The sequence below is a fragment of the Diadema antillarum genome, unplaced genomic scaffold, assembly GCF_040938485.1.
Source record: "Diadema antillarum isolate AM-2024a unplaced genomic scaffold, OU_Dant_1.0 seq00000847_RagTag, whole genome shotgun sequence".
Taxonomy (NCBI): domain Eukaryota; kingdom Metazoa; phylum Echinodermata; class Echinoidea; order Diadematoida; family Diadematidae; genus Diadema; species Diadema antillarum.
This window is the reverse complement of record NW_027271721.1, coordinates 1920336-1945653: the sequence shown is the minus strand read 5'-3', so window position 1 is coordinate 1945653 and position 25318 is coordinate 1920336. Positions and strand designations below refer to the sequence as shown.

Here is a 25318-nt window from a genome sequence, read left to right as displayed (position 1 = left end):
GCTCTTTCATATCTCATAAGATGTTTCTCACCATCTCACAAAAAAGTTGGAAACCCTAAGCCCCATCTTAACCCAAACTATACATCCCTTTATCTGTTACTTCAGTAAAACAAGTACCGGTATATCAGTTTTCTGATAGAGAAGGTACAGAAAAAGAGAAGGACCGATGGAGGAGTGGGGGAGGGAGGGAGAAGGATGGTAGAGGTGGAGGGAAGGAAGGAGAAGAGGTCGTACTGTCTTCGAAACGTGAGTCTTGTTGGATTCATCGAGGGGATAGGGAGACGAGATATCTGGCCAGAAGTCCTCCCAGAACATGTCCATGCACGTGTATTCACCGGCCTCATTGATGCTCTCAGTCACATTCAATCTGGTATTTATTGATTGAGATTGTTGACTGACAGAAGGCTTCGAGATATGGACAGCCTTCCCACGAGCCACCGTCCAGGGTCTGGTCACTGTTCGGCGTCTTGAGGCGAGGAAGTCGTTTCGGAAGACTTTTTAGCATGCCTGGTCACAAAAACTTCTCATAAATGGGATGGGGGGGGGGGGTGGCTGAAGAATAACCAGTGTGAAATATACATGAACTTATTTCCTCCCCTCTGTATCGATGGGAGTTCTGAACCTGTGGCAAGCTGAATGTGCAGGCGCCGTCATGCCAAAAACTACAATCAAACCGTGACGCTAGAACACCCTTCAATGCCGGCATGGCTGTGACCCGGCTAGCCTAATCAATATTGAAGCAGAGTCGGATGAAGAGGAGAAAGATGAGGAAGAGGGAGAAGGGAAGAATGGGGAGTGGATGAAGTAATTGCAGGAGAAAAACAGGGAGATGAAGAAAGAAGGAAGATTAGGTAGAGGAGGGAACAAAGGGGGAAAAAAGGAAGAGGAGAAAAGGAGTAGATAAGTAAGAGAAGGAGGTGGTGGACAGTGGACATGAAGGAGGATGGTAATGAGAGATGGATGTTGATTGGAAGGACTTTGAAGAAGATTTCAGTGATGTAAATGAGTAAAGGATTCATCAAAGGAATATATTGCAGTTTAGTATTCATAAATCTGTTCAATGTTTGAACATCTTCCATAGCCCTTGGCCTCCACTCCCTTCAATTCAAATGTTGGAGTCAAAGGATGTTGGGCTTTAATTGATGTGAGAAATATTGAGGTAGATATTTTGTGTGCCAAACTTGGTAAGGAGCTCAACAGAAGGGGGTGGGGGAATGCTTGGTGCAAGTTGTTACTTGTGTGGTAGGTTTATCACAGCATAAATTTCGTCATAACTAGCTAACAATGACATAGCTACTCAGGTTTATTTGTATGTTATGTGTGGCTGCGAGATGTTCAAAGCTTTCATCGGAAGTAGCAATAAAGAATATCTCGTGGCTAATAGAAAATGCAATCAGGTATAGATTTGATGCATCCCTTTCTAACAACAACCATCCCCTTGAGATTAAAATCTGTAGAATGATGGAGGATTTGCCAAGAGTTTATTAACGCACCCAAGGAATTGTCAATGACGTCAGAAAATTGCCATGTACTATACTGATTCTGATAGCCAGTTGAATTTATTTATTTTAGGAAGATTGAGGGTGTAAGAATAAAAGTTTGGTCGTGCATGTTTGTGTGATTATTTAAACAATGATTTAAAGTATCAAATTGGCTCACCAGGGATTTTCAGTACTGCGTAATAAATGTCAAGTTATTTTATGGCAGCATAAATATATGAGTCTACTGTAGTGTCTCTCTTGTGGATAATATTTGTGTCTCCAATATATGTTTTTCCTGCTATGAAAGTATGTAGTTTTTCTCAGAACCTGTTCTGATTTAGGTGCACTTGACTTGGTAGAAGGAGAAAGTGTTTATGTGTTCATTGAACCTTCATCGGGTTATATTCTCTGACAGTCCTCCTGTGTGTCCTCATCCAAGAAAGGCTGCCTGAAGGAAAAGGCACAGTTGGAGAATGGAATAGAAAGTTTTGTTTTCTATCAGAAGAATAGTATAACATATGTCACTGGTGTATTGATGAGAACTGTTCATTTGTTTTATTTATTTCAATACAGTTTACCCCCCCCCCCACTATCAGCCTCAGAGCTATTTTTCAGTGTGTCCACGTATAAGTTTATAGCATATAAAACAGCACAATATGATGAGGAACAAAAGATAACATTCACTCCAGGAGAAATAACATTTGCAAACAACATCAACAACAACAGACACTGACTAAAGTTTAAAAAAGTTATATAGATAGAAAAAATGTCATTTACAATATCATATATCAATTTACATCAAATCATGTGAATAGACAGAGCCGAAACAAAAAGAAATTAGACTATTCATGTTTAAAAAAAAAATAAAAATAACAAAAAATATATATATATAAAAGAGGATGGATTATACAGATCTGAAATCACCTGATGAGAACTGTCAAGAGTTGTTCTTTATACTCTAGAATGTAGAAGTATTTCTCGAGACACTATGTGCCTCCGTGTGTGTGTGTGTCTCTCTCTCTCTCCTCTCCCTCACACACACACACACTCACACACACACACACACTCTCACACTCTCACACACACTCTCTCTCCCTCACTCCTCTGCGTCTGGCTCTCCCCCCACCTCCGGGTGGCGTGATTTCGATGGAGCGTCCAAATAGAGACAAGCAGCATCCCTCTTCAAACAACGTGAAACACATGTGTGAGCAAATATTAGCATGGTTTGAGCTGACATCGCAGCCACCGGGAGTGGAGGCATGCGTATGTGTTGGCCAAGCGAGATAAAACGCTTTTTTTTTATTCACCGAAAGATGCCTTCAGTTCAGCATTATTCATTGTTATGCACTGTGAGTTCAGTCAAACTTCCAAGGAGGGGGTGAAGGGGGGAAGATGCTGGGGGGAGTGCCTTGGGATTTTTAAATGTAGGATTTTTTTTTTCTTCCTGGTCTCTCTGTTCCTCAAGTAGGGAAGCGATATGGTCGAAGGTAATGACGCGGCGTGCATGTACATGGTGGAGGAATATGAGGAGTGTAATTGAAAGTTCCAGGAACGAGTTAAGAACACCGCCAATATTAGCGCTCTGTTCAAGATTGAATCATGGATTGTTGGCGGATCAAGGATATGCCCAGGGGTTGTGATCAATACAATATTGATACGTTTGCGCATATCTGCAAGTATTAGTTTTCAAGTTATGAGAGACATAGAGAGGAAAGACAGAGAAAGGGTAGAGAGAGAGAGGCTCGGTGGACAGATGGCTACAGAATAACAGAATCATTCCAAGAAAAATAGATGTTTAAGAAAAGAAAATAGCAAGAGGTAATCTAGTAATGAGCTAGAGTTGATGAATTCAATCTTCGTAAGTTGGGAATTTGATTCTGAATATTGTCGCTATGTGAAGAAGTTTAATACAAATGAAAGAGTAGCAAGAAATAGCAACAGATATCAAGAAACTTATCCGACAGAAAACATAATTTTTCTTGTTGCATCTCCAGCCTTGACATTCTGTAAATGATGCACTATGATGGAAAATAATTCAAAGGTATGATGTCATCAGAAGGACCTGTATATCTTACAGTAATGACTAAGCCAAACAATAGTGGCACTGCTCCATACACTAAAACCAAAAACCAAACCAAAAACAGAACAAAACAAAAAAGCCTACCAAAGCGTTCCTTCTGCTCAATACAGTGGCTGGTTGGCTTCAGCCAGATAGTGGTATCTTTCCATGGAGGAAGGATGCCTAAATTGGCAATGAACTTTCTATCTGGTGTAATTCCACTCTTTATCCGCGTTTAGTCCTCTGCGAGGCATAGTGCATCTCAAATGACTCCATATTAAATCTGCGTCTTGCTCAAGTCCCCAAATCAGGACTGATCCGTCTCCAGAAATTGTTCCTGTCACACTTCATTTGCCCCCCTCGCCGGCCAGGTTTCCATGCACTCACTGGCTCTCGGCCGGCCAGAGGGCAGAAGGTTTTTTTTTTTTTCCTCCCCCAATTCTTTTCCAATCAAATGTATTTATAATTACTGTAAATGGAGGAGGTTAGTAGCGGCGTTTGGCCGTGAAACCGAGCCGGGCATTCTGATTCTTATCACGATGGACATGCTGAAAGGCTGCTCTGATTAACGTTGTGACCAAACCCAGTGCAGGATTCATTAAAGCATCCATTCTGTCCCTCCGTCTCTCCACCTCATTCTCAAAACTGGTTGGATTGCGGCCCTTCGATCTTTTCGGAGGCTCATTTACCGACATCTTTGGCGAGCATCAGAAACGGGAGACCTTCTTGGTTGTATTTTATGGTCTCCATAACGAAGCTCTTGGCCTAATTTGCGCTCGTCGTCGTCGCTACTCCAACAGTGATGGTATTTGCTCACAGATGAATGAAGAAAGGCACTCTTGTGAACGAGTCCTTTCTCCCACCAACGGGAGAGAGGAGTGCAGGTGCGTTAGTATGTGTGAACACCTTTGTCTGACTGTTTGTCTGTAGGTATATGGATGTTCTGAACAGCCAGGGATTGTTGTAAATCACAAGCGAGAGAGAGCCGTATGGCAAGGGGGGGGGGGGGGAGGAATTCTTGCCCCCCCCCCCCCCACCCCTGAACTTGGGGGTCTCCAGTCATAAAAGTTGGACAGATATCATCCTGCTTGCACTTTTTGCCCACCGGTTTAAAATTGCATCCTCAGTCAACACGCTGTCGGCACTTTTCATAGACGATTTATGAAAGAAGCTCAAACAGGGGACGTGTTAGGTGTCCGAGTTCTCTGCAAAAAAAAAAAGAAAAAAAGTGCAATTAATTACCCTCCGTAGATTTCCAGGGATGCTATAGTGCAGGCACCCCATAATTTTTGAGATATGAAATGGCTTGCTGTGTATTCAGAGGTAGGCTCGTCTGTAGAAATAATCCCTTTAGAGGAACAAGCCTCAATCAGAGAGCAAAAATTATGAGTACTGTTTTAAGCATCAAACAGTCGAAGGAATTTGAGCCATTTCTGAAGAAAATAGCGCGGGGGGGGGGGGGGCAAATAAATTTGTTTCTAAAAGATCTGCTATGACACACATGAAGAATTTGAAAGAGTAGAGTGTGTGTGTAAATAACACTACAATTAACAGATGACTACATATTATCCATGAAATCATTTTTGACTTGTGTTCATTTAAGTATCAAGTTGGAATAATAATTGATATCATAAAAATTCAACTTGTGCTTTTATGACAGTTTAGAAATTTGAAATTTAATTTGAGTGGCCTAATTTAAGTCTTCATGAGGCTTTTTACTATGTTCTGAGGAGCAAAGTGTAGGAACCTATATTGCAGTTGTAGCATTCTATCCAGATGGACATATCTTCGAAACTAGGTATGAAAATGCCAGTCAAGTATAGTATACAGGCATGCATTATGCACTGTGACACACCCTACTCAAATCCATCGAGGATACATAAGGAATAAGCAAGGAGTAGTGAGAAACCATTACACACTCTCGTGTGAATAGGTTGGAAATAGAGTCAGCTAAATGGCCTCAGTCTTTCATCTTTTATTTTGTCAAGCAAACCAATATTTTGTCAAGAATTCCAAGACAGTAGACATAGATTACCAGGATAACACTAAACAGCATTTTAAGTACTAAATGTAAGATAATCTTATCTTTTTGAAAAAAAAAAGTGTGATGGATACTTTGTCTGACAGTCGGCACATCTTGAGGCTTAACGTTGCCGCGGAAATTGTATTTCGTGAATTTGCATTTGTGTTTGTGCGTGCTATGTTTTAAGTTCACATGTGCTTTCAACAACCATGCATTCATTCATAGCTTGTGGGGGTGCATGTATAGAGCTTTCCCAAGAGATTTCGATGCAGGGTCTGCCCCTCAAATATTCAAGACTGCTTTCCAACGGAGGGAGAATCCCTCAAGGCTCCATCCTCCTACTCCTGGTCGCTATCCTAATGACCCTTCCCCCTCAGCCTCATCATTAAACAATGAGAGGAGACTGAGCCTTAAGTAACTGAATTCTACCACGGAGAGCAGAGGTGAGGAACAGAAGGTTGTAGTACACCGAGAGGTAACTCGTGAGCCCCGCAGCAATCGCTTCCGATTGTTCATTCAGTTGAAGTTCATGCTGATCTTGCCCACGGGCAGTGTTCCAGCATACCATCTTCCCCCCCCCCCTTTTTTTTTCTTTAGCATGGGGGAAAAAGACATGTCCCTATCACTGGCATCTTCTCGTACAAGAAAACAACAGCACCGAGAGAGCCGACAGTGAGTCTTGGCCTCCAGCAGTCCTCAAACATGCTCCAATCCAGAATGGTTTTACTTTTATCTGTAAGAGAAAATCAAGCGCATTAATTGTGTTTTGAAGGTTCTGTGTCAAAGTGAGTCAGTATATATATATATATATTTTTATTATTTTTGTTAATATTGATGCAAATGTAGGCTATTGGCGTGCCAGTAATATAGTTTTCTAGTGCTTGGCACTTTATTTGTAAATGCTAGGCCTTCTGTGCCATGACAACTTCTCAGGATTCAAACATCCTGAACTATATATACAAGCAGGTGAAATTCATCTTACTCGACAGCAGGCGAAAAATGACTAATGCAAAAATGTCCTCTTTTACAAGAAGGGTCAGAGTCCGTTATATGGGAGGAAAAAGAAATGTCTAGCAATAACAGCAGGTCATAATGAGTCCGCTGGGTACTGGTCATGATTGTAACGATGTAATATACTCATATATTCTTATTAAAGAATATACAACTTACAAGTGGAATATAACAATAGGACGAGCATCTTAACAGCCATTTTGGAAAATATCAAAAAATGCTTGCTTTGGCATTCAGCAATGAGCATACAACTCCCTTGTTAGAGTACAGCACAGTGAAAAACAGAAAGTGCTCTTTCACTGAAATGGAGGTCATGTCTTCAGTTGGAATCTACTTTTTATCAGAAGGACACGTCATTTCATTGACATCTTGGGCATGTATTCAGTTAGACTGGGAAAAAAAAGGGAAGTACCGCTATTGGTCTTCTTCAGCACGTAATGTCTATCGCCTCATCACGATCCGCATCAGCGCAGAGTATCGCATTACGATTTGAGTTGGCGATTGCGGGTTGGACCAGAATTCACATAAAGTGTTAGGTGAATGTACACATTGCACAGAGATATTTCCCAACCAGAAGCAGCAGCACTCTGTACCCGCGACCTGTACTTCTTTCATGCCCCAAGACAGTGTTTTTTAGGAGGTGAGGTCCTTTCTCGATGGACAGTATCAAGTTGAAGAGTTGCTACAGTGTATTTTCTGTTTCCATGGAGATTTGTGTATATGAAGGTGAAGGTCAGTCTTCGTGATTTCAGTGTTTTATCCAGTGAAACAAGTGAAAGGGAGGAGGAAGCGGAGAGGGGGGGGGGAAAGGAAAAGTTTGACCGTGCCTTTTCTGCTGGGTCAACCAGTCTCTTCCAGTGCTCGAGAGGGGTAAAAACCAACATTAGGGTAACCGTTTTCCCACTCTTAATGGATTAATTTGATTGGCTGCAGGGAGGTAGCGCCGTAGCTGACGGTCGCCCCAATCGACATTCAATACCCCAGCGTGTTTGTTCACATTATGCACCCCGGGAGCCCTGCGGAGACACAGTTCATAACCTAGAAATGGTAACCGGTTGCTGGGTGTAATGCAATCACACTGCTCCAGGAATGCTGGTTCCTTGGTTTCTGCATCCCAGGTGCGATTCCACCACTGGTTTTCAAATCAAGAGCTATTTGTCTCCGGGTGCTTGGAGAGTCCGCGCTCCTCCCCATACTTTCCCGAGTCGCGAGATGGTCGCATGCTTGGCCTGCAAGGGGGCTGGTGAGGAGGTTTAATTGAAATCGACTGGTTTGCTGTGGACGGGTGTTTGATATTGGGTGTAGGTGTTTGGTTAGGAGATGGATACAGTAGAGAAGTACCAAACAGCCACGGGGAGGAAATGATATTCGTGTTTGCAATCTCAGAAGAAATATTGCATCAACACGTTTATCTTGACCTGTGCAGGTCTTACCATCATTCACATGGGATCTATTATTCAGAGCATGAAATAAATTGTGCATCTGATGCCAACTATGCAGGATTGTTTTTTTGGGAAATAGCAGAAATTGATAACTTTTGACTATGTGACCAAACCATTACAATCTACAGGACAAGAGTTATATGTCAGACTTTTAATGACCTCCCATCTCACCATGCATGCTTACTTGCTTATTTTTTTCCAGACTAACCTTGGTCAACCTTTGCTTAGTGGACAATACCACCTGACCAGTTGGAGCCATACAGCTACCAGACAGCAGTCCCCCAACCATCATCACCCAACCCATCGCACCCCCACCACACCCCCTCCAACCCCCCCTCCCCCCAACCACGGCGGCTGTCCCCACATTCCTGCGAAAGGGACCCCCCTGAGCCGGTAAACTGGCCCTGCCTCTAGGCCTCGTCTATAGCCCCTTCCCCAGTCCACAGCAGTGGATACCCTACCAGGCTCCACCGCCACAGCCACCACCACCGCTACCCCCGGTCTGCACCCTGGCCGAGATGACCACTACCATTGAGAAGCAGCAGCCTGGAGGTGGGGGAGGGGATTCCCCCAATGTCACACTCACCATCCGCCTGGTTATGCAAGGAAAGGTGAGCAGAGATATCCCCCTCACCGCTTCAACTCTACCTGATTAACCCATCTCATGTGGAGCATGAAATTTGAATTTTAGTTCGCTCCACTTGGAAGATGTTGTAGGGAGCAAGTTACAAGTTGTATGTTATTACCATTTTACAGGTGACTTGTGAAAGTGCAAGTGTTGCTATTTGCAGGGAAGTGATGAGAATTGTTGGTAACCCTTGTTGTAACAAATCTGTAGACACCACACTTCAATTCACAGCATTATAAATGTTTATATGTATGTTACAGTGCATTCTAATGTGTATTCAAAATTAATGCAAATGGCATACATTCAGCCAAAGGTTGACATTGTGCAAGAATCAACTTTATGCAATATATTCTGCATTAGCTGTGAAAATATAAACTGGTGATATTACACATGAACTACGAATCTGTTGGAACAGTGGATAGTTAATCTTCTTGGTCACGTCATCATGTAGGGAGGCCTGATTTTAATTTCGAGGCTTGTCAATCAGATTGTGACATTCTGAAGATGAGGCGTATAATTAGATATGTTGCCCCTCTGCTCATCTCTGTACAAACAGTAAGCACAAGCTCTAGATGACACCATGGGTCAATAGTAATCAAATGTACTGCACCCCGATCAGTGCTGGTAGAAAGTATTGATTGTGTGAGGTAACCGCATTGTGTATTGTTTTCTGAGGGGTGCAGCCCCAAAGAAATGATTACCGTGGAGCTACTGAAAGTGGGCTACATCCCTCCATATCCTTGCTGTCTCTTGCTGCACTGCTAAAGTGAATGCTTACTTTGTATTATTGCTTTGATATTTCTTGAAATATTGAAAGTTCATATGAGTAATGCCCCTTATTTACTTGACTATGAACTATGAAGTTTGTTTGTCAACGGCGAGTGTGAATATTATTTTGTGACACTGTGATATTGGACGTGCTTATGGCTCTTGGCCTCAAACAGTTCTCACAGCACGGGGAAAATGTGGAAAAGGATTATCTATTAAAATAGCAAATTCATACAATCTCATCGGAGGTTGTACTATAAGGCTTCTCACATATAATTGACCTAAATGATAAACACTTGTATTCGTGTTAGTGACATCAAATTTGTAAAAGAGAATTGTAATGTTGTCCTTAAAATGCACTTGTTAGAGCTCGTGAATAGAATAGGTTTAACTTCAGAGAGATGATTTTCTTGATGTAATATTCTCTACAGAGAGCTTGCTGCTAAATCACCCCCCCCCCCCCAAAAAAGGAGGAAAACTTTCCAATATTCCAGGATTGATTTCATAACTGCATCAGCAAGCCTCCACAGTTGTTTTTAATATCAATCTCAATTTCACTTAATATATGTCACTTCTCCATCTTAGAAATGTTTGTCCTTGAATACAGAGAGGAGTGTTTAATTGCAAGGGTGCGAGGTCATCTGTAAGAAAAACTAACTGTTTTTGGCGCCCGGTTGCAAGAAAATGAAGGCGGAAGTAAAGTAGGCGGCTTGTCTTGAAATACTCTCCAAATGCATTTCTCCCGTGTCACCATTATTCAGTACGTTGCAGACAATTGTCTGCTAAGTGAAGTTGATGCGTCAATCAATACCCAATCCTAAGACTTTCTTCTTGCAAGATTTCCGAACCCTCTTTTCTTTTCTTTTTTTCTACGGCAGATTGCATGCATTTTTGTAATTCATAGCCAGGAATATATGACCGTATATTTTGTCTTTTGTCACACTGTCTCTCACGATTCTTTTGTCTTTCTGTCTCTTTTGGCAGGAGGTGGGCAGCATAATTGGAAAGGTAAGATCAAATATTGTCACAAACTTGTCCAGAAGATGGTGTGTAGATCGCAAATTATCCACGAAATTGAAAAGAAACCTCACGCTAGTTGTCTCCTAGAGGAAAACGTGAGAACGGTGTGAAGAAAAAAAAAAATACGGGGCAGCGGGGGGGGGGGGGGGGGGGGGGGGCGGAGAAGGAGATGCAAGGAAGAAATGGCTTTGCAGTTTCCTCCAAGTTTACTTAGGACTGAGTCTCAATTCAATAAGTTTGTCATGCGTGATATTGAATAGCCAGCTCTGTAGCCCAATTTCGCCGTGCTGATGACTCTGTGTGATGAGAAGCACAGCGCCTCTGCAAACTCCATTTTAATTACATCTGGAATTATCCCAGGTGTTATTTGTTTCCATTTTGGCTGGATAATCAAATGCGACATGCACCGATGATGTGCAATCATAACATGCCGGGGTGTGCTGGAAATAATGAAGACGGTGAAGTGCACGCGCGGCGGTTTGATCCTGTATTTGAAGATGCGCAACGTGTCTTCGGGGGGAGGATGGGGAGACGAAAGGAAGGAGCAGAATCCCAGGGAGGATAGTTACGAACAATTCCTCCCAATGTCTTGGGGGCAGAAGAGCTGGTAGGAGAGGTAGAAAGCTTAGAGTAGGGGATAAGCAAATGACGCTTTCAATTTTGTCGCTTGCTATACCAGTGGCAACTCGGAATGTGCGTGAACCCTTTGGTCATGTGATACGCCGTGCCAATGAGCCTCTGGCAGATGTAGAGTTATTCTGTTATCCTGCCCTCTTCTATTCCAAATTGAAAATCTCATACATGGTTTATCCCCCCCCCCCACACACACACACACATCTACTAAGGGCGGGGGGGGGGGGGGATAAAGGAAGGAACGGCTTAAGTCTACCCATAATACGATTTTCCCTCGGTTACAGTGTACATTTATGATATGCACTGAGAGTATGCTGCTTCCTAGCAGGCAATACTTTGATGCTCCATGTCTTTTAGAAAAGAACTTCTGTAGTCGAACACTAGATATATCCTATCTGATGCTATAATATCTCAACGTCAAAGTAGAAATAGAAATTGTGGAGAAAATCTTTGTGTTTGACAATTGCTCTTTATATTCTGATGCGTGTATGTACTTGTACGTATATGTATACATGTATATGTGTAAAAGGTGTACGTGTGTGATTGTCTTGGTAATGAACTTTCCCCTCCTCTTGTTTGTGATCTTGTTTGTTGGTATGCCAGCCAAAATATTTGGCCTATTAGTGTGCCGCGGGGCGCGTTCCTGCCCAATTCTAATCATTTCTGATTGGCTGACATTTCTTTCCTTTTTCTCTCCGTCTCACTTTTCTCCCCCCTACCACAGAAGGGAGACACAGTCAAGAGGTTTCGAGAAGAGGTGAGAAGGGCCATTCCTTGCACTCCTGTTACCATCCTCGTTTTTTTTTTCGCTCTCATTTTCGTTGCACCCTGCACTGAATGTTGATTCACTCACCATTCATTAAAGCCCACCCTCTGGTGAGATGTGGCAACCGCATCGTTGAAGAAAATGAATTTGCATGATGATATCGTGTATGCGGTTCAACTCGTATGACGTGCAGATGAAATTCTATGTCTGCCGGTGCAATCATAGAGTGTCGTCCTGTATATATTTTTCTCTCTCTTTTTTTTTTTCTCCATCTTCATGTAAGAAACTGTGTCCCTCATCCCGTGGATGAGTGTCACATTCCAAGCAATTTGCAATACAAACTCGGGCTGTAGATATAGACTGACTGATTTAATTTCTTTTCCATTTCTGACGATCCAATATCAGAGATATGTATACAGACACATTTTGGTCGCATACGTTTTGAAGATGCAGACTTGGGGTACTAGAATAGTGACACACATGGGTAAAAGTGTTTTCATTCTATGTGCAATGAAGCAATGTTTGAAAAATTTGCTTGTAATAAAAATATGTATATCATAAAGCATATTACTGTTAATCATATAATGAGTTTGTAACATTTACTTGTGTGCATTGAATGATTAATGAAAAGCTTAAAGCACTCGCGCACACACGTTAGTGAGTTTAATAAACAGAAGACATCTCATATTGTACATTTTATAATAAAACAAAATAAATAGAATTAAGATCAAATGACAAAAAAAAATTCCATGTGACTGCCTGCATTAACACATTCCCCCCTCTGGTAAACTCGTATTGCGTTTTTCTGTACTGCAGCTGTAATAGACTAGATGCTTAAGGAGCTTTAACAAATTATGAATCAGCATAGTTCCATTCACAAATGAGATGTTTTAGGAAAAAGATAGAGACTTAATTACAGTTATCAATATACAAGCCTGTGTGCATTACATATCTCTGTTTCTTAATGACATATTCAGCAGGCCGCACTGGGAATATGGAGGGTTTTCAGTGAGAAAGGAGAGAATAAAATGATATTGTGAGGTTTACTGCTGCTGTCCGGTTTTCTTGCGTCCCCTTGTCAAAAGAGATTTGTGTGTCAATAGCGGTCATGAAGGCCCATGAATGCAGATTTATGTGATGCAATCAGGGGCTAGTGACGTCAATAATCAGCATTTGTAGAATGCATTAGCTGAGTGGGCATTAGCGGCCCGGTGTTAACGCTAGCTGCCATCTCTCTGGCTGACGGAGTGATGAGACGGTGGGGTTATGTCTTGGACATTGCCCGGGCGGTGATCTGTCGTCGTAAACTCTTGCGACACGTATTCCTGTCAAACACCGAGGATCAGGTCTGGTGGATCGATGGGTGCGTAGCAGAGTGCCACCAAGGAAGAAAAGAATAAATTCTTGAATTGAATCACGGGCATTACCTGGACCACAGAAGTGGTGAGAATATGGATCAGATTGTCTCTGTGCAAAGCTTTGTAACATATTGAGATTTAGTAAATGTAAACCAAGGAAAACTGACCAGAAATACATTTAATATGACACCATAAGCCTTTAGAATCAAGGGAGTTTTGTGATGAACACAGTACTAGGGATTTCCTTAGCTCAGTAGATAAGAGCACTGGTCTAGAAATGCGGAGGTCGTGGGTTCAAATCCTGATGAAGTCCCATGTCCTTTGCTCATTTTCCTTAAGATTTAGTAAAGTATTTGATTAATCGTAGTGAAGCATCCCTTATCCTAGAAGATGTGTAATTTTGTATAAAATCTCTAAAAGGGCACATTGAAATGGGACTAAGAGATGACCTGAGAGGGATGTTGATCTAGGGATGTTGATCTCTATCGTTCTCAAGGAGCAGAGAGAGGTCTGTAAAAGCTTGGGATTATTTTTTTGCTGCGATAGTTTGCCATCTTAACATTGGCCCCCAGCAGGTATGACTCAAATCATCCACCCTCAGTCACCTGCATTGTAAAGCAGCTGGAATGGGAATAAAGGAAAGAGAACCCCCCCCCCCCCCCCCCCACACACACACACACACAAAATGGAAATCTGGCTGCCATTTCATGAAGCATTTGGTTGGATATTTTTTTCTGACAAATTTGCTTTCAGCCAGTCAGATGTAAGGATTTCTGTAGCTTATAACAGTTTGCCAGAAAAAAACATATCTGACAAAACGCTTCAAGAAATGCCCCTAGCGTGTTGGTAGTACTAACCCTGTCCTGTTTGAAGCGAGTAAACTCTCCTTTTCTCCAGACTGACCCTTGCAGCCTTGGACTAGACCGTTGTAAATCACACGAATTAATTCTGGATGTTAGGGCCTTTGATTTTAATGGCCCAGGTTTATTTTGTGCCAGTAGGATAGAGCAAACAGCCATAACTTCTTGTTTATTGGATGTAAACAGAGAATCTTTTCAGAGTGATTGTAATTTCTCTCTTTTAAATCAAGGATGTATGCTGATGTTTCTGGAAGAAGTCAGAACTAAATATGTTATTTTGCTTTATGAAAAATAGTTTTTGTTTACAGAGTATCAATATGGAAGTTCCTAGAAGGAAAAAAAGGAAAGAAAAAAAGATTTCCATCAATATAACAACCAGTTTTCAAGTTGATGAAAGTGATAGGTATTTCATGATCCTATTATGTGCTGTCTCAAGTCTGACTGAAATGTAAACTGTGACTTATTTAATGTTAAGCGGTAGTCCCAATCCACACATTTTTGTGTCATGTTAACAGACAGACAGAGGTTGTATGATAATGTGAACTTAGGGAATTATCTACAATCAGTGAGAACTACAGGGACAAAAAAGACGAAGGAAAAACATTTTTTCAAGGCTCTTGATACTTGGAAGAGGGATTGAAGGATTCAAGGTCATATGTCAGGGGGTGGGGCAGGCCGCTCTTAAATGGTTCTATGGTTGAAGGGGTGGATTTGAAGGGACTAATGGAACAATCCTGCAGACATTATTGTTATTCAAGAAACGTGTCATGACCTCATACTGACTAGTCTTTGCTGTTCAGACCCTCCAGTATGGATGCAATGTTCTCTGTCTCAGTACATTTTGAGTGCAAGAAGAATGATTTGATACAAAATATCACCATTCCAGGCCTCATCCTCTGTGACCTCATAAAGTTTTGATATTGTGTAGTCTGGTGAGTAGGCAGTCAGCATTGAAAACAAAAACAAAATAAAAAAGGGGGAAGAGATCTTCAATTCCAAACCTGGTAGTCTAAACTGCTGCAATTGATGTTGTAGCTGATTGTTTGTTTGTTGTTTTTAATAATAGCTATTCTTCTTGTTTGTCACAGTTGTTCAGCATTTCAGTTCATGTACATTCTTTTTTTTCCACTCTTGTTTACAAAGATAATGTGGATGATAAAGATGACATTACTTATGATGATTATAGATTGGTATGCCGATTATCATTGCAGACTTTATTCTCAACTGGCTGATGTAAATGCAGCCTTCAATCATAAGTGAAGCTAAATCATATTGCATGTAGTTCAAAGAAATTTGCATTAATGTAAATATTCTGGATAGTTTATTTTCAGCACATTAATCCTATAGTTCAGTATGGTTTATTCTGCGTGAGTACCTCAATGCAAATGAAACTAACAACATCAGGGAAAGCCAACATTCTTATTTTAGAAATTTTGCGGGAATTTCCACAGAGATGCATGGTTCTTATCGGCAAGTCTTGGTCAATGTGATTGCATTGTTCGGCCGCGAGTTTTCTCCCGGGATAAAATGGGGTGAGATAAATCAAGCAGAGTGTGTTGAGGAATCTCCGCGATCTGTGATGAGTTAAGCGCTAGCCGTGAAGCCAGCGCATGGAAACCCCCAATCTCTGATCCAAGCCTGGAGGCATGGATGACAATTACATAAACAAAAACCTTGGCTGAGCGCCGTACACAGACCCTACTTATGCCAGCCCCAGTGCCCAGAACACACTGGCCAGCCTTGTAGACGAAGTAATTGAATCAGTGGGAGTAGTTTAGCAGAAATGGGATGCTTGCAGGTCACGGCAAAACGGTGAGGGATCTAGGAAGATGCATGATGGGGGACAGCGGGCCTGCATTGTCGTTGGCTCCTATTGATCCAGCATTCATCATTTGTCTTTGGCTTGTGTATTTTTCTGTCTTGCTACGTTTTGCTTGTGTCTTTCCAGCCATTCATCGCTCGACCCATTTGGTAGGGGGAGAGGGATGAGATGGTGTTGGTACTTGCCTGTACTTTCTCCCTTTCTTTTCCTTTCCTGGGTTTTTTTTTGTGTGTGTGTGTTTGTGTGTGCTATTAAGACATCCTACAAGCAAGTTTTCACATGTTCTCTGTGAAGTGTTGATAATATTGTCCAATATATATCTGTCTTACACTGCTCTTGTATCCATTCTGCAATTAATGAGCAGAGATAGGTCTCAGGAGATATTGCAGTAAATTTGTTTGGTTGCTCACCTCTTTGACTTGTAAGTCATGTGACAAACTATTCCGACTAAGTTGGTCTGGAGCACGAATTCCAAAAAAGGGCAATGCAAACTCCAATCTGTCGTAGCTGACCGTCGGCCTGTTTCCCCTCACCTCAGTGGCTGACAGAAGCCACAGTGTATTGCAGCCGGAGGATGGTGCGTTTTCCTCATACTCTCCCCATGGTTTGATTGGCGATGACTGGTGACGGGGGAAAATCTGCAACATCATTTACTCGATGAAATACAATCACTTCTTGTAATACCAGGGAGAAGTCGGGATGGTGAGAATGCAACCCAAAATATGATTTTGAAATTAGAAAATGTATACTCACCAAAAGTGATTAAATTTGGCACAGATTAGATATTTAGTTGTGTTCAAAAGTAGTTTTGGGCTCATTGGTTGATTAATAAGTAGAGCCTTTTGAGCCACTGGAAATACATTTCACATGGCAAGTGCAAATGTGAAGAATGTAAAACTGTCCATTTTGATTTGTCAGTGTTATCACTCTAGATATTATTTTGTGGAGGTTTCTAGATGAGTTAAAAATGCCACACCTAAAATAACATTTCCTAATGACATTGATCTGCTCCTACAGGATGCCTCATCCGTCATTTGTGTGTGTGTTTTTTTTTTGCCTCATGTATGTCAGACTCTAAAGCCAGATGATAGTTCTCGAATATGAAGTCATTTGACAAATCTAAACAGACAGACAGGTAAGCGCGATTCTTGCATTGCCCCGTGTGCTAGTTTCTTCGCTAGCGAGTTGTCTTCCGGGCAGGAGTTCTGCAGATGCACATCACGGAGTTTATGATTTGCAGCGTGTCAAAGTCGTTATTGCACTGCTCTATTTTCAGACACCCTCACCCTCTGTTTATGAGAATATTCTTTTTTTTTGCAGCAGAATTTGTGATGTGTATGAAGGGACAGTGTCAGCTGCCCTACATGTACTGGTACAGCGATCATGATTCAAACTTACCAACGTACGTGGCCAGAATATTTTTCAAGAAGTGCAAGTAAATAAATAAATGAATAAAATATGAGCGCTCATGGCAGCATACATCAGTTTCATTCTGATGTATGGGTGTGCTGGGAAGGCAAGTCCTAGGCTGGATCTGTTAAGGAGATTTCCTCATCTTTTCCACTGGACAAAAACCATCCCCACTTTCCGTGTTTGTACCAGGCAAATTGCAAGGCGATGCATGCCATGAGAAAGAGGCGAGTTTCTAAACCATTTCTTCTTCTGGTGAAAGTTTAGAGAGTGTTTGGTACGCACAGAGTCAATACAAGGAGCTGAGTCTCTTGTCTTTGCTTAGATGAATGAAGAGATCTCAATTCCCTCTCCCTCTCTGAGCAGTCGGCAAGAGTGATCAATTTGAGTAGTCGTACGGCGCACACAGGAGGCGTTCATGACCATGCAGAATTCGCTATCACAAATGTTTACACAGAGCCAATGTAACGTGACCGCACCGGTCCCGAGACAATTTATTTATTTCTTTCTTCGGGGCGGCCAGCTGATGTTGGGCGGCAAGCGACATTGGAGGAGTGAAATTTTTGAGAAAGTACCTCCCTGTGCCCTCCGTGTCGGTGATATGTGGGACCCCCAGCGGAGCTCTCTTTGAGATGCACATGATGATGATCGGCATTCTCATTGAGAGTGGGCACCGAAAATGATGTGCAATGGCAATTTTGTATGTTGATCTCTTTCTTCCAATGCACGTGGGTGGTAAGGAGCAAATCTCATTTCGTGCTTCTTTTCTCTGGTGTACGAGTGTATCGGTAGTCGGAGTAGCCCCGCCCCTCAGGCCAGGAGTTGGCATTCATTGAAGCCACAGAGAGGCATTCATCATCAGGGCACGAGGCGGTTAAACCAAGGATGTAATTCCACCACTGGGTGCCCATTGCCCTTCTTACCACATGTCTATTGTTGGTGCAGCATCCAATATTGGTTTGCCATGACCCCGGCAGCAGGAGGCTAATGTGCCCACCGAGACAACCAGTGTGGTGGGGAAAAGATACCGCCGTATTCAAATCTGCAGAAAGTTACAATCTCTGTAGTCTTTTTCTCCCTGTTCCTTTATTTTTTTCAGTGTTTTCAGGCAAAATTTCTGCTGCAAATGGGAGTTCTTTCAGTAACATGCTTGAGTATTGTTTCAGTTTGGTCATATCAATCATACATGGTAATAATTATGATCAGATGACCTTCCTGTTTGTACTTCATTTTTGTCTCTTTGATTTTTTCTACTCAAGACTCACTCTGCAAATAGATATAAGTTTTAATAACTTTTGAAAATCTGTGCTGTATTTTAAAATGTCTTCTAAATTTTGATCAGCTAAAAAAAGCAGTTGTATTAACTTCTGAAAATCTGTGCGGAATTTCGAAATGTCTTCTAAATTTCATAAAAGACTTTGCATGATCAGGGTTTCTTATTTAATCTCGCTTTGTAATGTTGATCAGGCTAGAGACAGGTATTGTGTTGGCATGATGCGAGATTGATGAATGTTTCCAAGAGGTTTAGACATTGGTGGCTCTCAAGGGTTAGAAGGTCCTCCAAATCTCAGTCAGATATGGAATCATTCAACTTGACCCAGTATGTTGCCTTCTTTCTCTCCTTCCTTTTTCTTCCCTGCCTTACAGCGGTGACCCTGTTAGCGAACAAGAAAAGGGGAGATTATCACCGCAGGAATAGATGGCTGATCCCAATTTTCATTCATAAATGCATTTATGTCAATACGTGAGAGAGGGTTCTCATGTCGGGACACCTCTGCCCTCTCAGTATGGAGTGCTATGGCTCAGCCTTCAAGGACGTAGAGTCCTGGAGTCATCATTTCATGGCTGGCTGGGAACTAGATGTTCAGAAATTGGAATGGGGATGGAGGTGGGGGTGGGGGAGGAATACAGGGGCCGGTGTGGAGGTGGCTTGCATAGCACCCGAAACCACCCTGGATGTATGCCGCCCATGCATGTATATGTATGGCTTAAGGAGAAGAGGGTAAAGGCAACTTTTTATCGACTTTGTATAGGGAAATGCAGTTAATCAAACTCGCTAATATTCATGCCTTTTCGTCAAATATATGGAACATATACATCGATTTATTTTCTTGGGAGGGGAGGGGAAGGGGCTCAGATATTTCATTGTGTGTGGTAATTTAGATCTGTAATATGGCAACCTTTCTTACACCTATAAACATCAATGCAAGTTATGTTGTGGTAATACTGTGTTGTCAAAAGTCATAATATCTGTGAAGTCCCTGAATGATATCACTTTTTAATAGTGATTTCTCTGTATTTTACAGCAGTTCTCCTTCTTTAGCTCTCTTTTCTCACCTAAAATGCATCTTCCATGATGCTTTCACAGAGTATGTTCCTCTGCAGGTCAAGTGCCACAGTATTGGTCGTGTGTTGCTTGCTCTATTTACGTAGCAGGCTGCAGTGTAAAGTTCTTGCATGCCCTGCCTACTTCTAGGAACCCTCTTCTTGTGTTTGTGTCAGCACAGGTGGGGAATGATTCGCCCCGTCAAACATCAGCGCACCCATTGATGCACCCGGTGTTGCGAAGGTGCAGGAAAAGGGGGAGGGGGAGGGGGTGGAAGTCTGCAAATGGGAGGATGTTGTGGGAAGAACTGTTATGCTCCTCAACTGGCCTTGATGACCTTTTTGACAGTGATAGCCTCTTCAATACGTCTGGTAAGATGATGCCCTACCACTCAACTCAACATTCAAGGAGGCCCACATCACTCCGTCTTTTGAATGTCTGGTGTCTGCCTCAAAAATAGGAGTGTACGTCCACCTCTTGAGGGGAAAAGTTCCGCTTTGGAGGAAGTGCGCCATCGGTCTACAAATTGCACCTCAAATAGACCTTTTATGGCACTTACAGTAATAGGTGGTCAAAGAGAAAAAGAGGCTTATCGTTTTCTTCATTATGCAAAGGACCATGTACTATTGATAAATGTAGGCCTACCCCTTCTTTATTCCTAAAACACAGCATGTATGTTAATAAAGTTTATTGTTATTTAGAGGCTAATGAAAGAGGGTGCACATGAACAAATTAATGCTATGCTGATATTGGGCATATCTCTTTTTCTTCGAAAATGTTTCTGTAAATGAAAAATGAGCAGTCTCCCACCCCCCCAAAAAAAGAATGGAATAGATGCCTTTGAAGTCATTTAACAATGTTCAGATCAGCAGGGCTGATCATTGTGTAACATCTCAGTCATGTTATCGTATCAATTACGTCCTCGGCCTCGAAAGCAATCCATCCAGGTGTGACGATGGTGACCGAAAGGCAGCCTCATGGATGTGCGAGTGACTCGTGAGATGGCGCTAACCGCCGACAGACAGCCTGTGTAGGCAGTCTGGGTAGTCCTCTCACGTCTCGCTGTCTGTCGTGTCTGGATGAGAGGAAAAACATTCCAGTAACTCTCAGTGATCTTCCATAGTGCAGAGTGGAGTTAACATGTAGTCACTGAGGAAAAAAAAGCCAGTGTGTCTTGCAAACATAATGTCACCATAACCGTCACTCCTCTCAGCTAGAATATATCTGAGTAAGGCTTGTCAGAGAAGGTAGCTAGAGAATTACAAAGGGGGAAAAAATCCTTTGGAGTAGAGTTGACTCATGTTATTGCAAACTCCATGATATCAGTGATGACACTGTAGTCTGACATATTGTTATAGCAGGATTTTTATAAAGATATGACATTCACAAAAAGTCTGAACGTCAGGCAAGAATAATAAACATGATTTAAAGAGAGTTTGTTATGTCCGCATTCTTTGTAATTAGAGTGTACGGTAACTGGTCTTTTTTTCTGTTTTGTTTCATATGATTTCATTTTAACAGTTATTTTCTTTTCAATCACTTACTGTATACACCAAATATTTCGTGAGGTTTTTATTTTCGCGAATTTTGCAAATCAGGTGCTATTCGTGAAATTAAAGACATGCAAAAATGTTGACTCTGATCACGCTATGAATGTGACATACGCGTATACATTTCTCCGTTCAGTACAAGACTCCATGATCGCGAATTTAGCCACTCGTGAAATCGTTGAAAATTCCCGATTCACGAAAATTTGGCCTCGCGAAATATATGGCGTAGCGACAGTAGATGTTTCCTTGAATAGAGGGCCTGATCTGCTTCTATTTCTTCTGTGGTTAATTCCTTGTATTTGTTATTTTTTGTATTTTTTATTTTACTTCATACGATGGGCAAAAATCACCTTTTTAGAGGGCAGATCAATAGCTTGGATTATGACATCAATAAAATCTAAGGGTTTATCTGCATCTCTTTGTAGACAAAATCCTGATTAGTTGATGCATTTTTTCCCAGTATCTTTGAGCAAATAGCAAACAGACCTGTACAAAACAGTAGGTTATGAGAGGTAAACCATGTCTCATTGGTAGTATATTGCACACAATGTGAAGGAATGTAACCTTGGCTATCTCAAAAACACATTCTTGGACCCTCTGACAGAAGTATTAACCCATGTAAACTACTCCCTCACCCTCCCTTTGAATGCCGTAGGATGTGCAACCACAGTTTAATTTTCAAAAGAGAATATAGCAGCATCATTTAATTCTTTATAGTTTGCACTCCCTACTTGTCACCTTCTCTTTCTTACTCCTTCTTTCTCTGCCCTTCTTTCCTTCCCTCTCCTCTCTCTCTCTCCTCGGCTCATCTTCCCCTCCTACTTGAATGCACCGTTTACACGAAGCTGAGAAATTTGGAGAATGGCTGAGGAAAGCCATTGGGGAGTTTTTAAAGAGTCCAATCTTTCCAGGGTTAAAGCAGAATGACACATTAAGCAGTCATTCCATCAATCCCGTGCCCACTTAACCAGTAAGGCAGCTAAACAGGAGATTTTATGCTCATAAATCCGCCGAGTTTATTGCCGGAGGTTTCTGCGCCGAAACGGCCTTGCAGTAGAAATGATGAGGCATCAGATCGGGCAAAAGACAGAATCTTTGAAAATCGGGGACAAAGTTCTGATCCCTTCCCTGGGACTGACATTTTGAAGACCATCATTTTCTCTCCCCCCCCCCCCCCCCACTCTGTGTCATTCATTTATCTATTCTATATATGTTTGTTTGTTTGTTTGTTTGTGAGCCATATAATGCCATGTGCATAAGGTAAATGTAATTGGGCTCTCTCCGAATTGCAATTACACCCGTACTTGATATTGCCGTGGGGAATGTAAGGAGCATGAAGAGCGTTATTTGGGTGAAGGTCAGATGCACAGTGACTGTTTTTTTTAAAGCGTCATTATTGTGAACATTTCAAAATGCTCTCTACAGTGGGTTGTTTGTTAAGATAAGACTGCAAAGGACCAGATTTCATTTTCACCAAGGCATTCTGTCAAAGTTTGTCCTGTATCATCAGTCCCACATGTAGAAGTGAACGGAGGGCATGCTAAAAGACACGGAAGCATTGCATCGATACACGTAAACTGCTTGTTTATGATATTGCATGCTCTTAGCATTGCATATCTTTTACGCTGGAGGCACCATTCTCCACCATCCTCAAGTCACCATTTAGAGAGCTTCATTTTCTCTAGAAATTGATTTCTGGCAGTGGAAGTAATAATGCAAGCTGTACATCTAGCTCACATTCAAAAGAAATTAGATCTTTTGTGTGCGAGAGACATTGTATTCCTTTTTTGTATTTTTGCACTATTTTTAATTTGTTAACTCTGATATTTTTTCAAGTCAATTGGAAGCCTTGCGTGTACTGAATCAAAGCCACTGTTGCCTATAGATTGCCACAAGTAAATGACCTCAAATAATGATCGTCAGGTCATTGACCTGGTACACATGAAAAGGATATTTGTATGATTTTCTGCTCCATATGGTAGTAAGAATAAAAAGTGGAAAAAAAAGAACAGAAATGTTTTTATTATCGTGGAGTAATAAGATTGCATTTTGGTAGCTTTCAGCTGCGTCACAAAAAAAAAGGTTTGATTACAAAAAAAACTGCAAGGAAAATATGTTTCATTTTGTGTGCTTGTCGTATTTGGGATGAGCATGGTGTGTGTAGTATATATGCATGTGCGTGCATTTGTATATGAGAAAAACTCATAAAAAAGCACTTTTCCACTTTTACAAAGCTGTGGTATATCCAACTCCTATGACTTAGAAAAAAAAATATGGCTGCTTTATGTCCAACTTGAATAACTGACTGCCATTTATACCACAATACTTTCCCAAGTATGTTGAATGTGTGATCACTTAAAGCCAGTAGAGATCTCAACACATTTTAGGGTGTTACTTATTTTTTTTGTGTGTGTGTTTGTATGTTTGTTTACCACTTAGCCGGTGGGGCAAGCAGATTTTCAAGTTATGGCAGAACACTTGCCCTAACATGAATTTTACTTGCCCCAAAAGAAAGTTTTAAAAAATAAACGAAAATGACAAAGAAAATCTCTTGTAAATCAAGGGCTTCACAAAAACATGATCATAACAGCACACATTGATTTACGTTAGGGCTTCTTCACAAAAATGTTGGAAAGTTGTTGAAATGAAATTGAAGTGTGTTTATATCATTGAACAGTCATTATCTTTGGACTTCTGTATGGTTGACTTTATGGGTTTGTAGGGGGAAAAAGTAAAATGCAATAAAATACAATGAAAAGTAGCTCCTTGAATTTGCTGCTTGGATACTTGGTAAAATGTTGTTATTCCTTAATAATTTGCTTGCCTTGAAACTACCATTCAAGCTTCAAGCCATTGACTTGCCCCTTTCCCCTAAACCTACCTTCACTTTGACACTGGCCACAAGTACTCACTCCAGAACAGGAGGTTAGAAGCGCAAAATTCGCAGGTACGCCAAGTGCGAAACTGATGCACATCCATGACGTGGGATGTTTGTGCATAACTCCACTCACTATTGTGGCTGGACATAGGTTTTTGTTTTGTGGGATTTTTTTCCCCCTCCCCTCCCCCCCCCCCCCAAAGTAACCGTATCCTCCACCAGCAAATTTAACCAAACTGAGGCGGTCGAAGTCTCGACATGGGCTAACTGGCCAGCAGGCATCTACCGATTGCTGAGTGTTCGGTTACACGCCCATTCAGAGAGTAAACCAGAGGTGCTGAAGAACACTTTACCTTTTACTTGTCCTTTCACACGGGGAGAAAATTTCAGGACTTTTTTCACCCTTTTTTTTGTCTTTCTTATATTTTGGAGGAGTAGAGGGGCAGGGGGGAAATGTGGGCGGAAATCCACTTACTGTAGGATAAGAAAGAGCAGCGTTGCCGGAAACCATTTGTTTGATTTGGGCAAAGAGTGCTCGGCATTGAGATATTTCACAAGGCAGAGATTGTGCAAAATTTGTGCAGGTTTTCATGCGTGCCTTCGTGCTCGTCATACTTCGTTCGAAGAACTCCTAGCGCTCGCTGTCCTCACAGGGGAAGGTGCAGTAAGCTGATTTACCAGGGTCCGAGTCGAATCCCTGCAGGAGTTGGTAATCTTTATTTACAAACATCTCATTTCAACTGCGTGGAACCTGTTGACCATTCTTTCCCCGAACCCGTGGTGATAGCACCAGTTTTACATATCACGGAAATAAGTAGGGAGATGCCATCTCTGGAGAGTAGGCCTATATGAGAAACTTCAAATGCAACATGTATATGTTTGGCGACAGATGAGTACAGAGATTGATCAAATTCTTTGCAGTCCTGGAAGAGGTTTCATCAGAGTATGCCACCAGACAAGGGGATGTGGATGCTGCTTATCTCTCTCTCGATGATGGTGATAATGATGATGGTATGGTAATGATGGTTGCTAATTCTGGTATAGCACATTTCACAAACATAAGAGATGTCAATGAATTCGATTGTGATCTTAGCTGAGAAAAGCAGTGGCATCCACATGCAGTGGCTCTCTGTAAACAGACACCAAAAGCTATGCCTTTCAGCAATGAATTACACTATTTATGTGTGAAGGATCTGTAAATACGCCACATCAAAGTGAGGACAAGGATTGATTAAATCATTTTCATATCCGACATTTTAAGAAATTAAGATATCAATGGACTG

General features: G+C 41.6%; 1 protein-coding gene and 1 long non-coding RNA gene across 2 annotated transcripts in view; both read left to right on the top strand.

Moving 5' to 3' along the window:
- LOC139740333 (uncharacterized) overlaps positions 1-8352 on the top strand; it is a 134938-nt gene extending 126586 nt beyond the window's left edge. Inside the window, exon 5 of the long non-coding RNA XR_011711557.1 lies at positions 8219-8352. This is a non-coding gene — a long non-coding RNA (uncharacterized lncRNA). The remainder of the gene's footprint in view (positions 1-8218) is intronic.
- A 2507-nt stretch (positions 8353-10859) lies between these two features.
- Positions 10860-25318, top strand: part of LOC139740358 (poly(rC)-binding protein 3-like) — a 62844-nt gene continuing 48385 nt past the window's right edge. Inside the window, exons 1-2 of the mRNA XM_071650952.1 lie at positions 10860-10919; positions 11790-11822. Of these exons, the coding sequence (XP_071507053.1) occupies positions 10860-10919; positions 11790-11822 (93 nt within the window). The remainder of the gene's footprint in view (positions 10920-11789; positions 11823-25318) is intronic.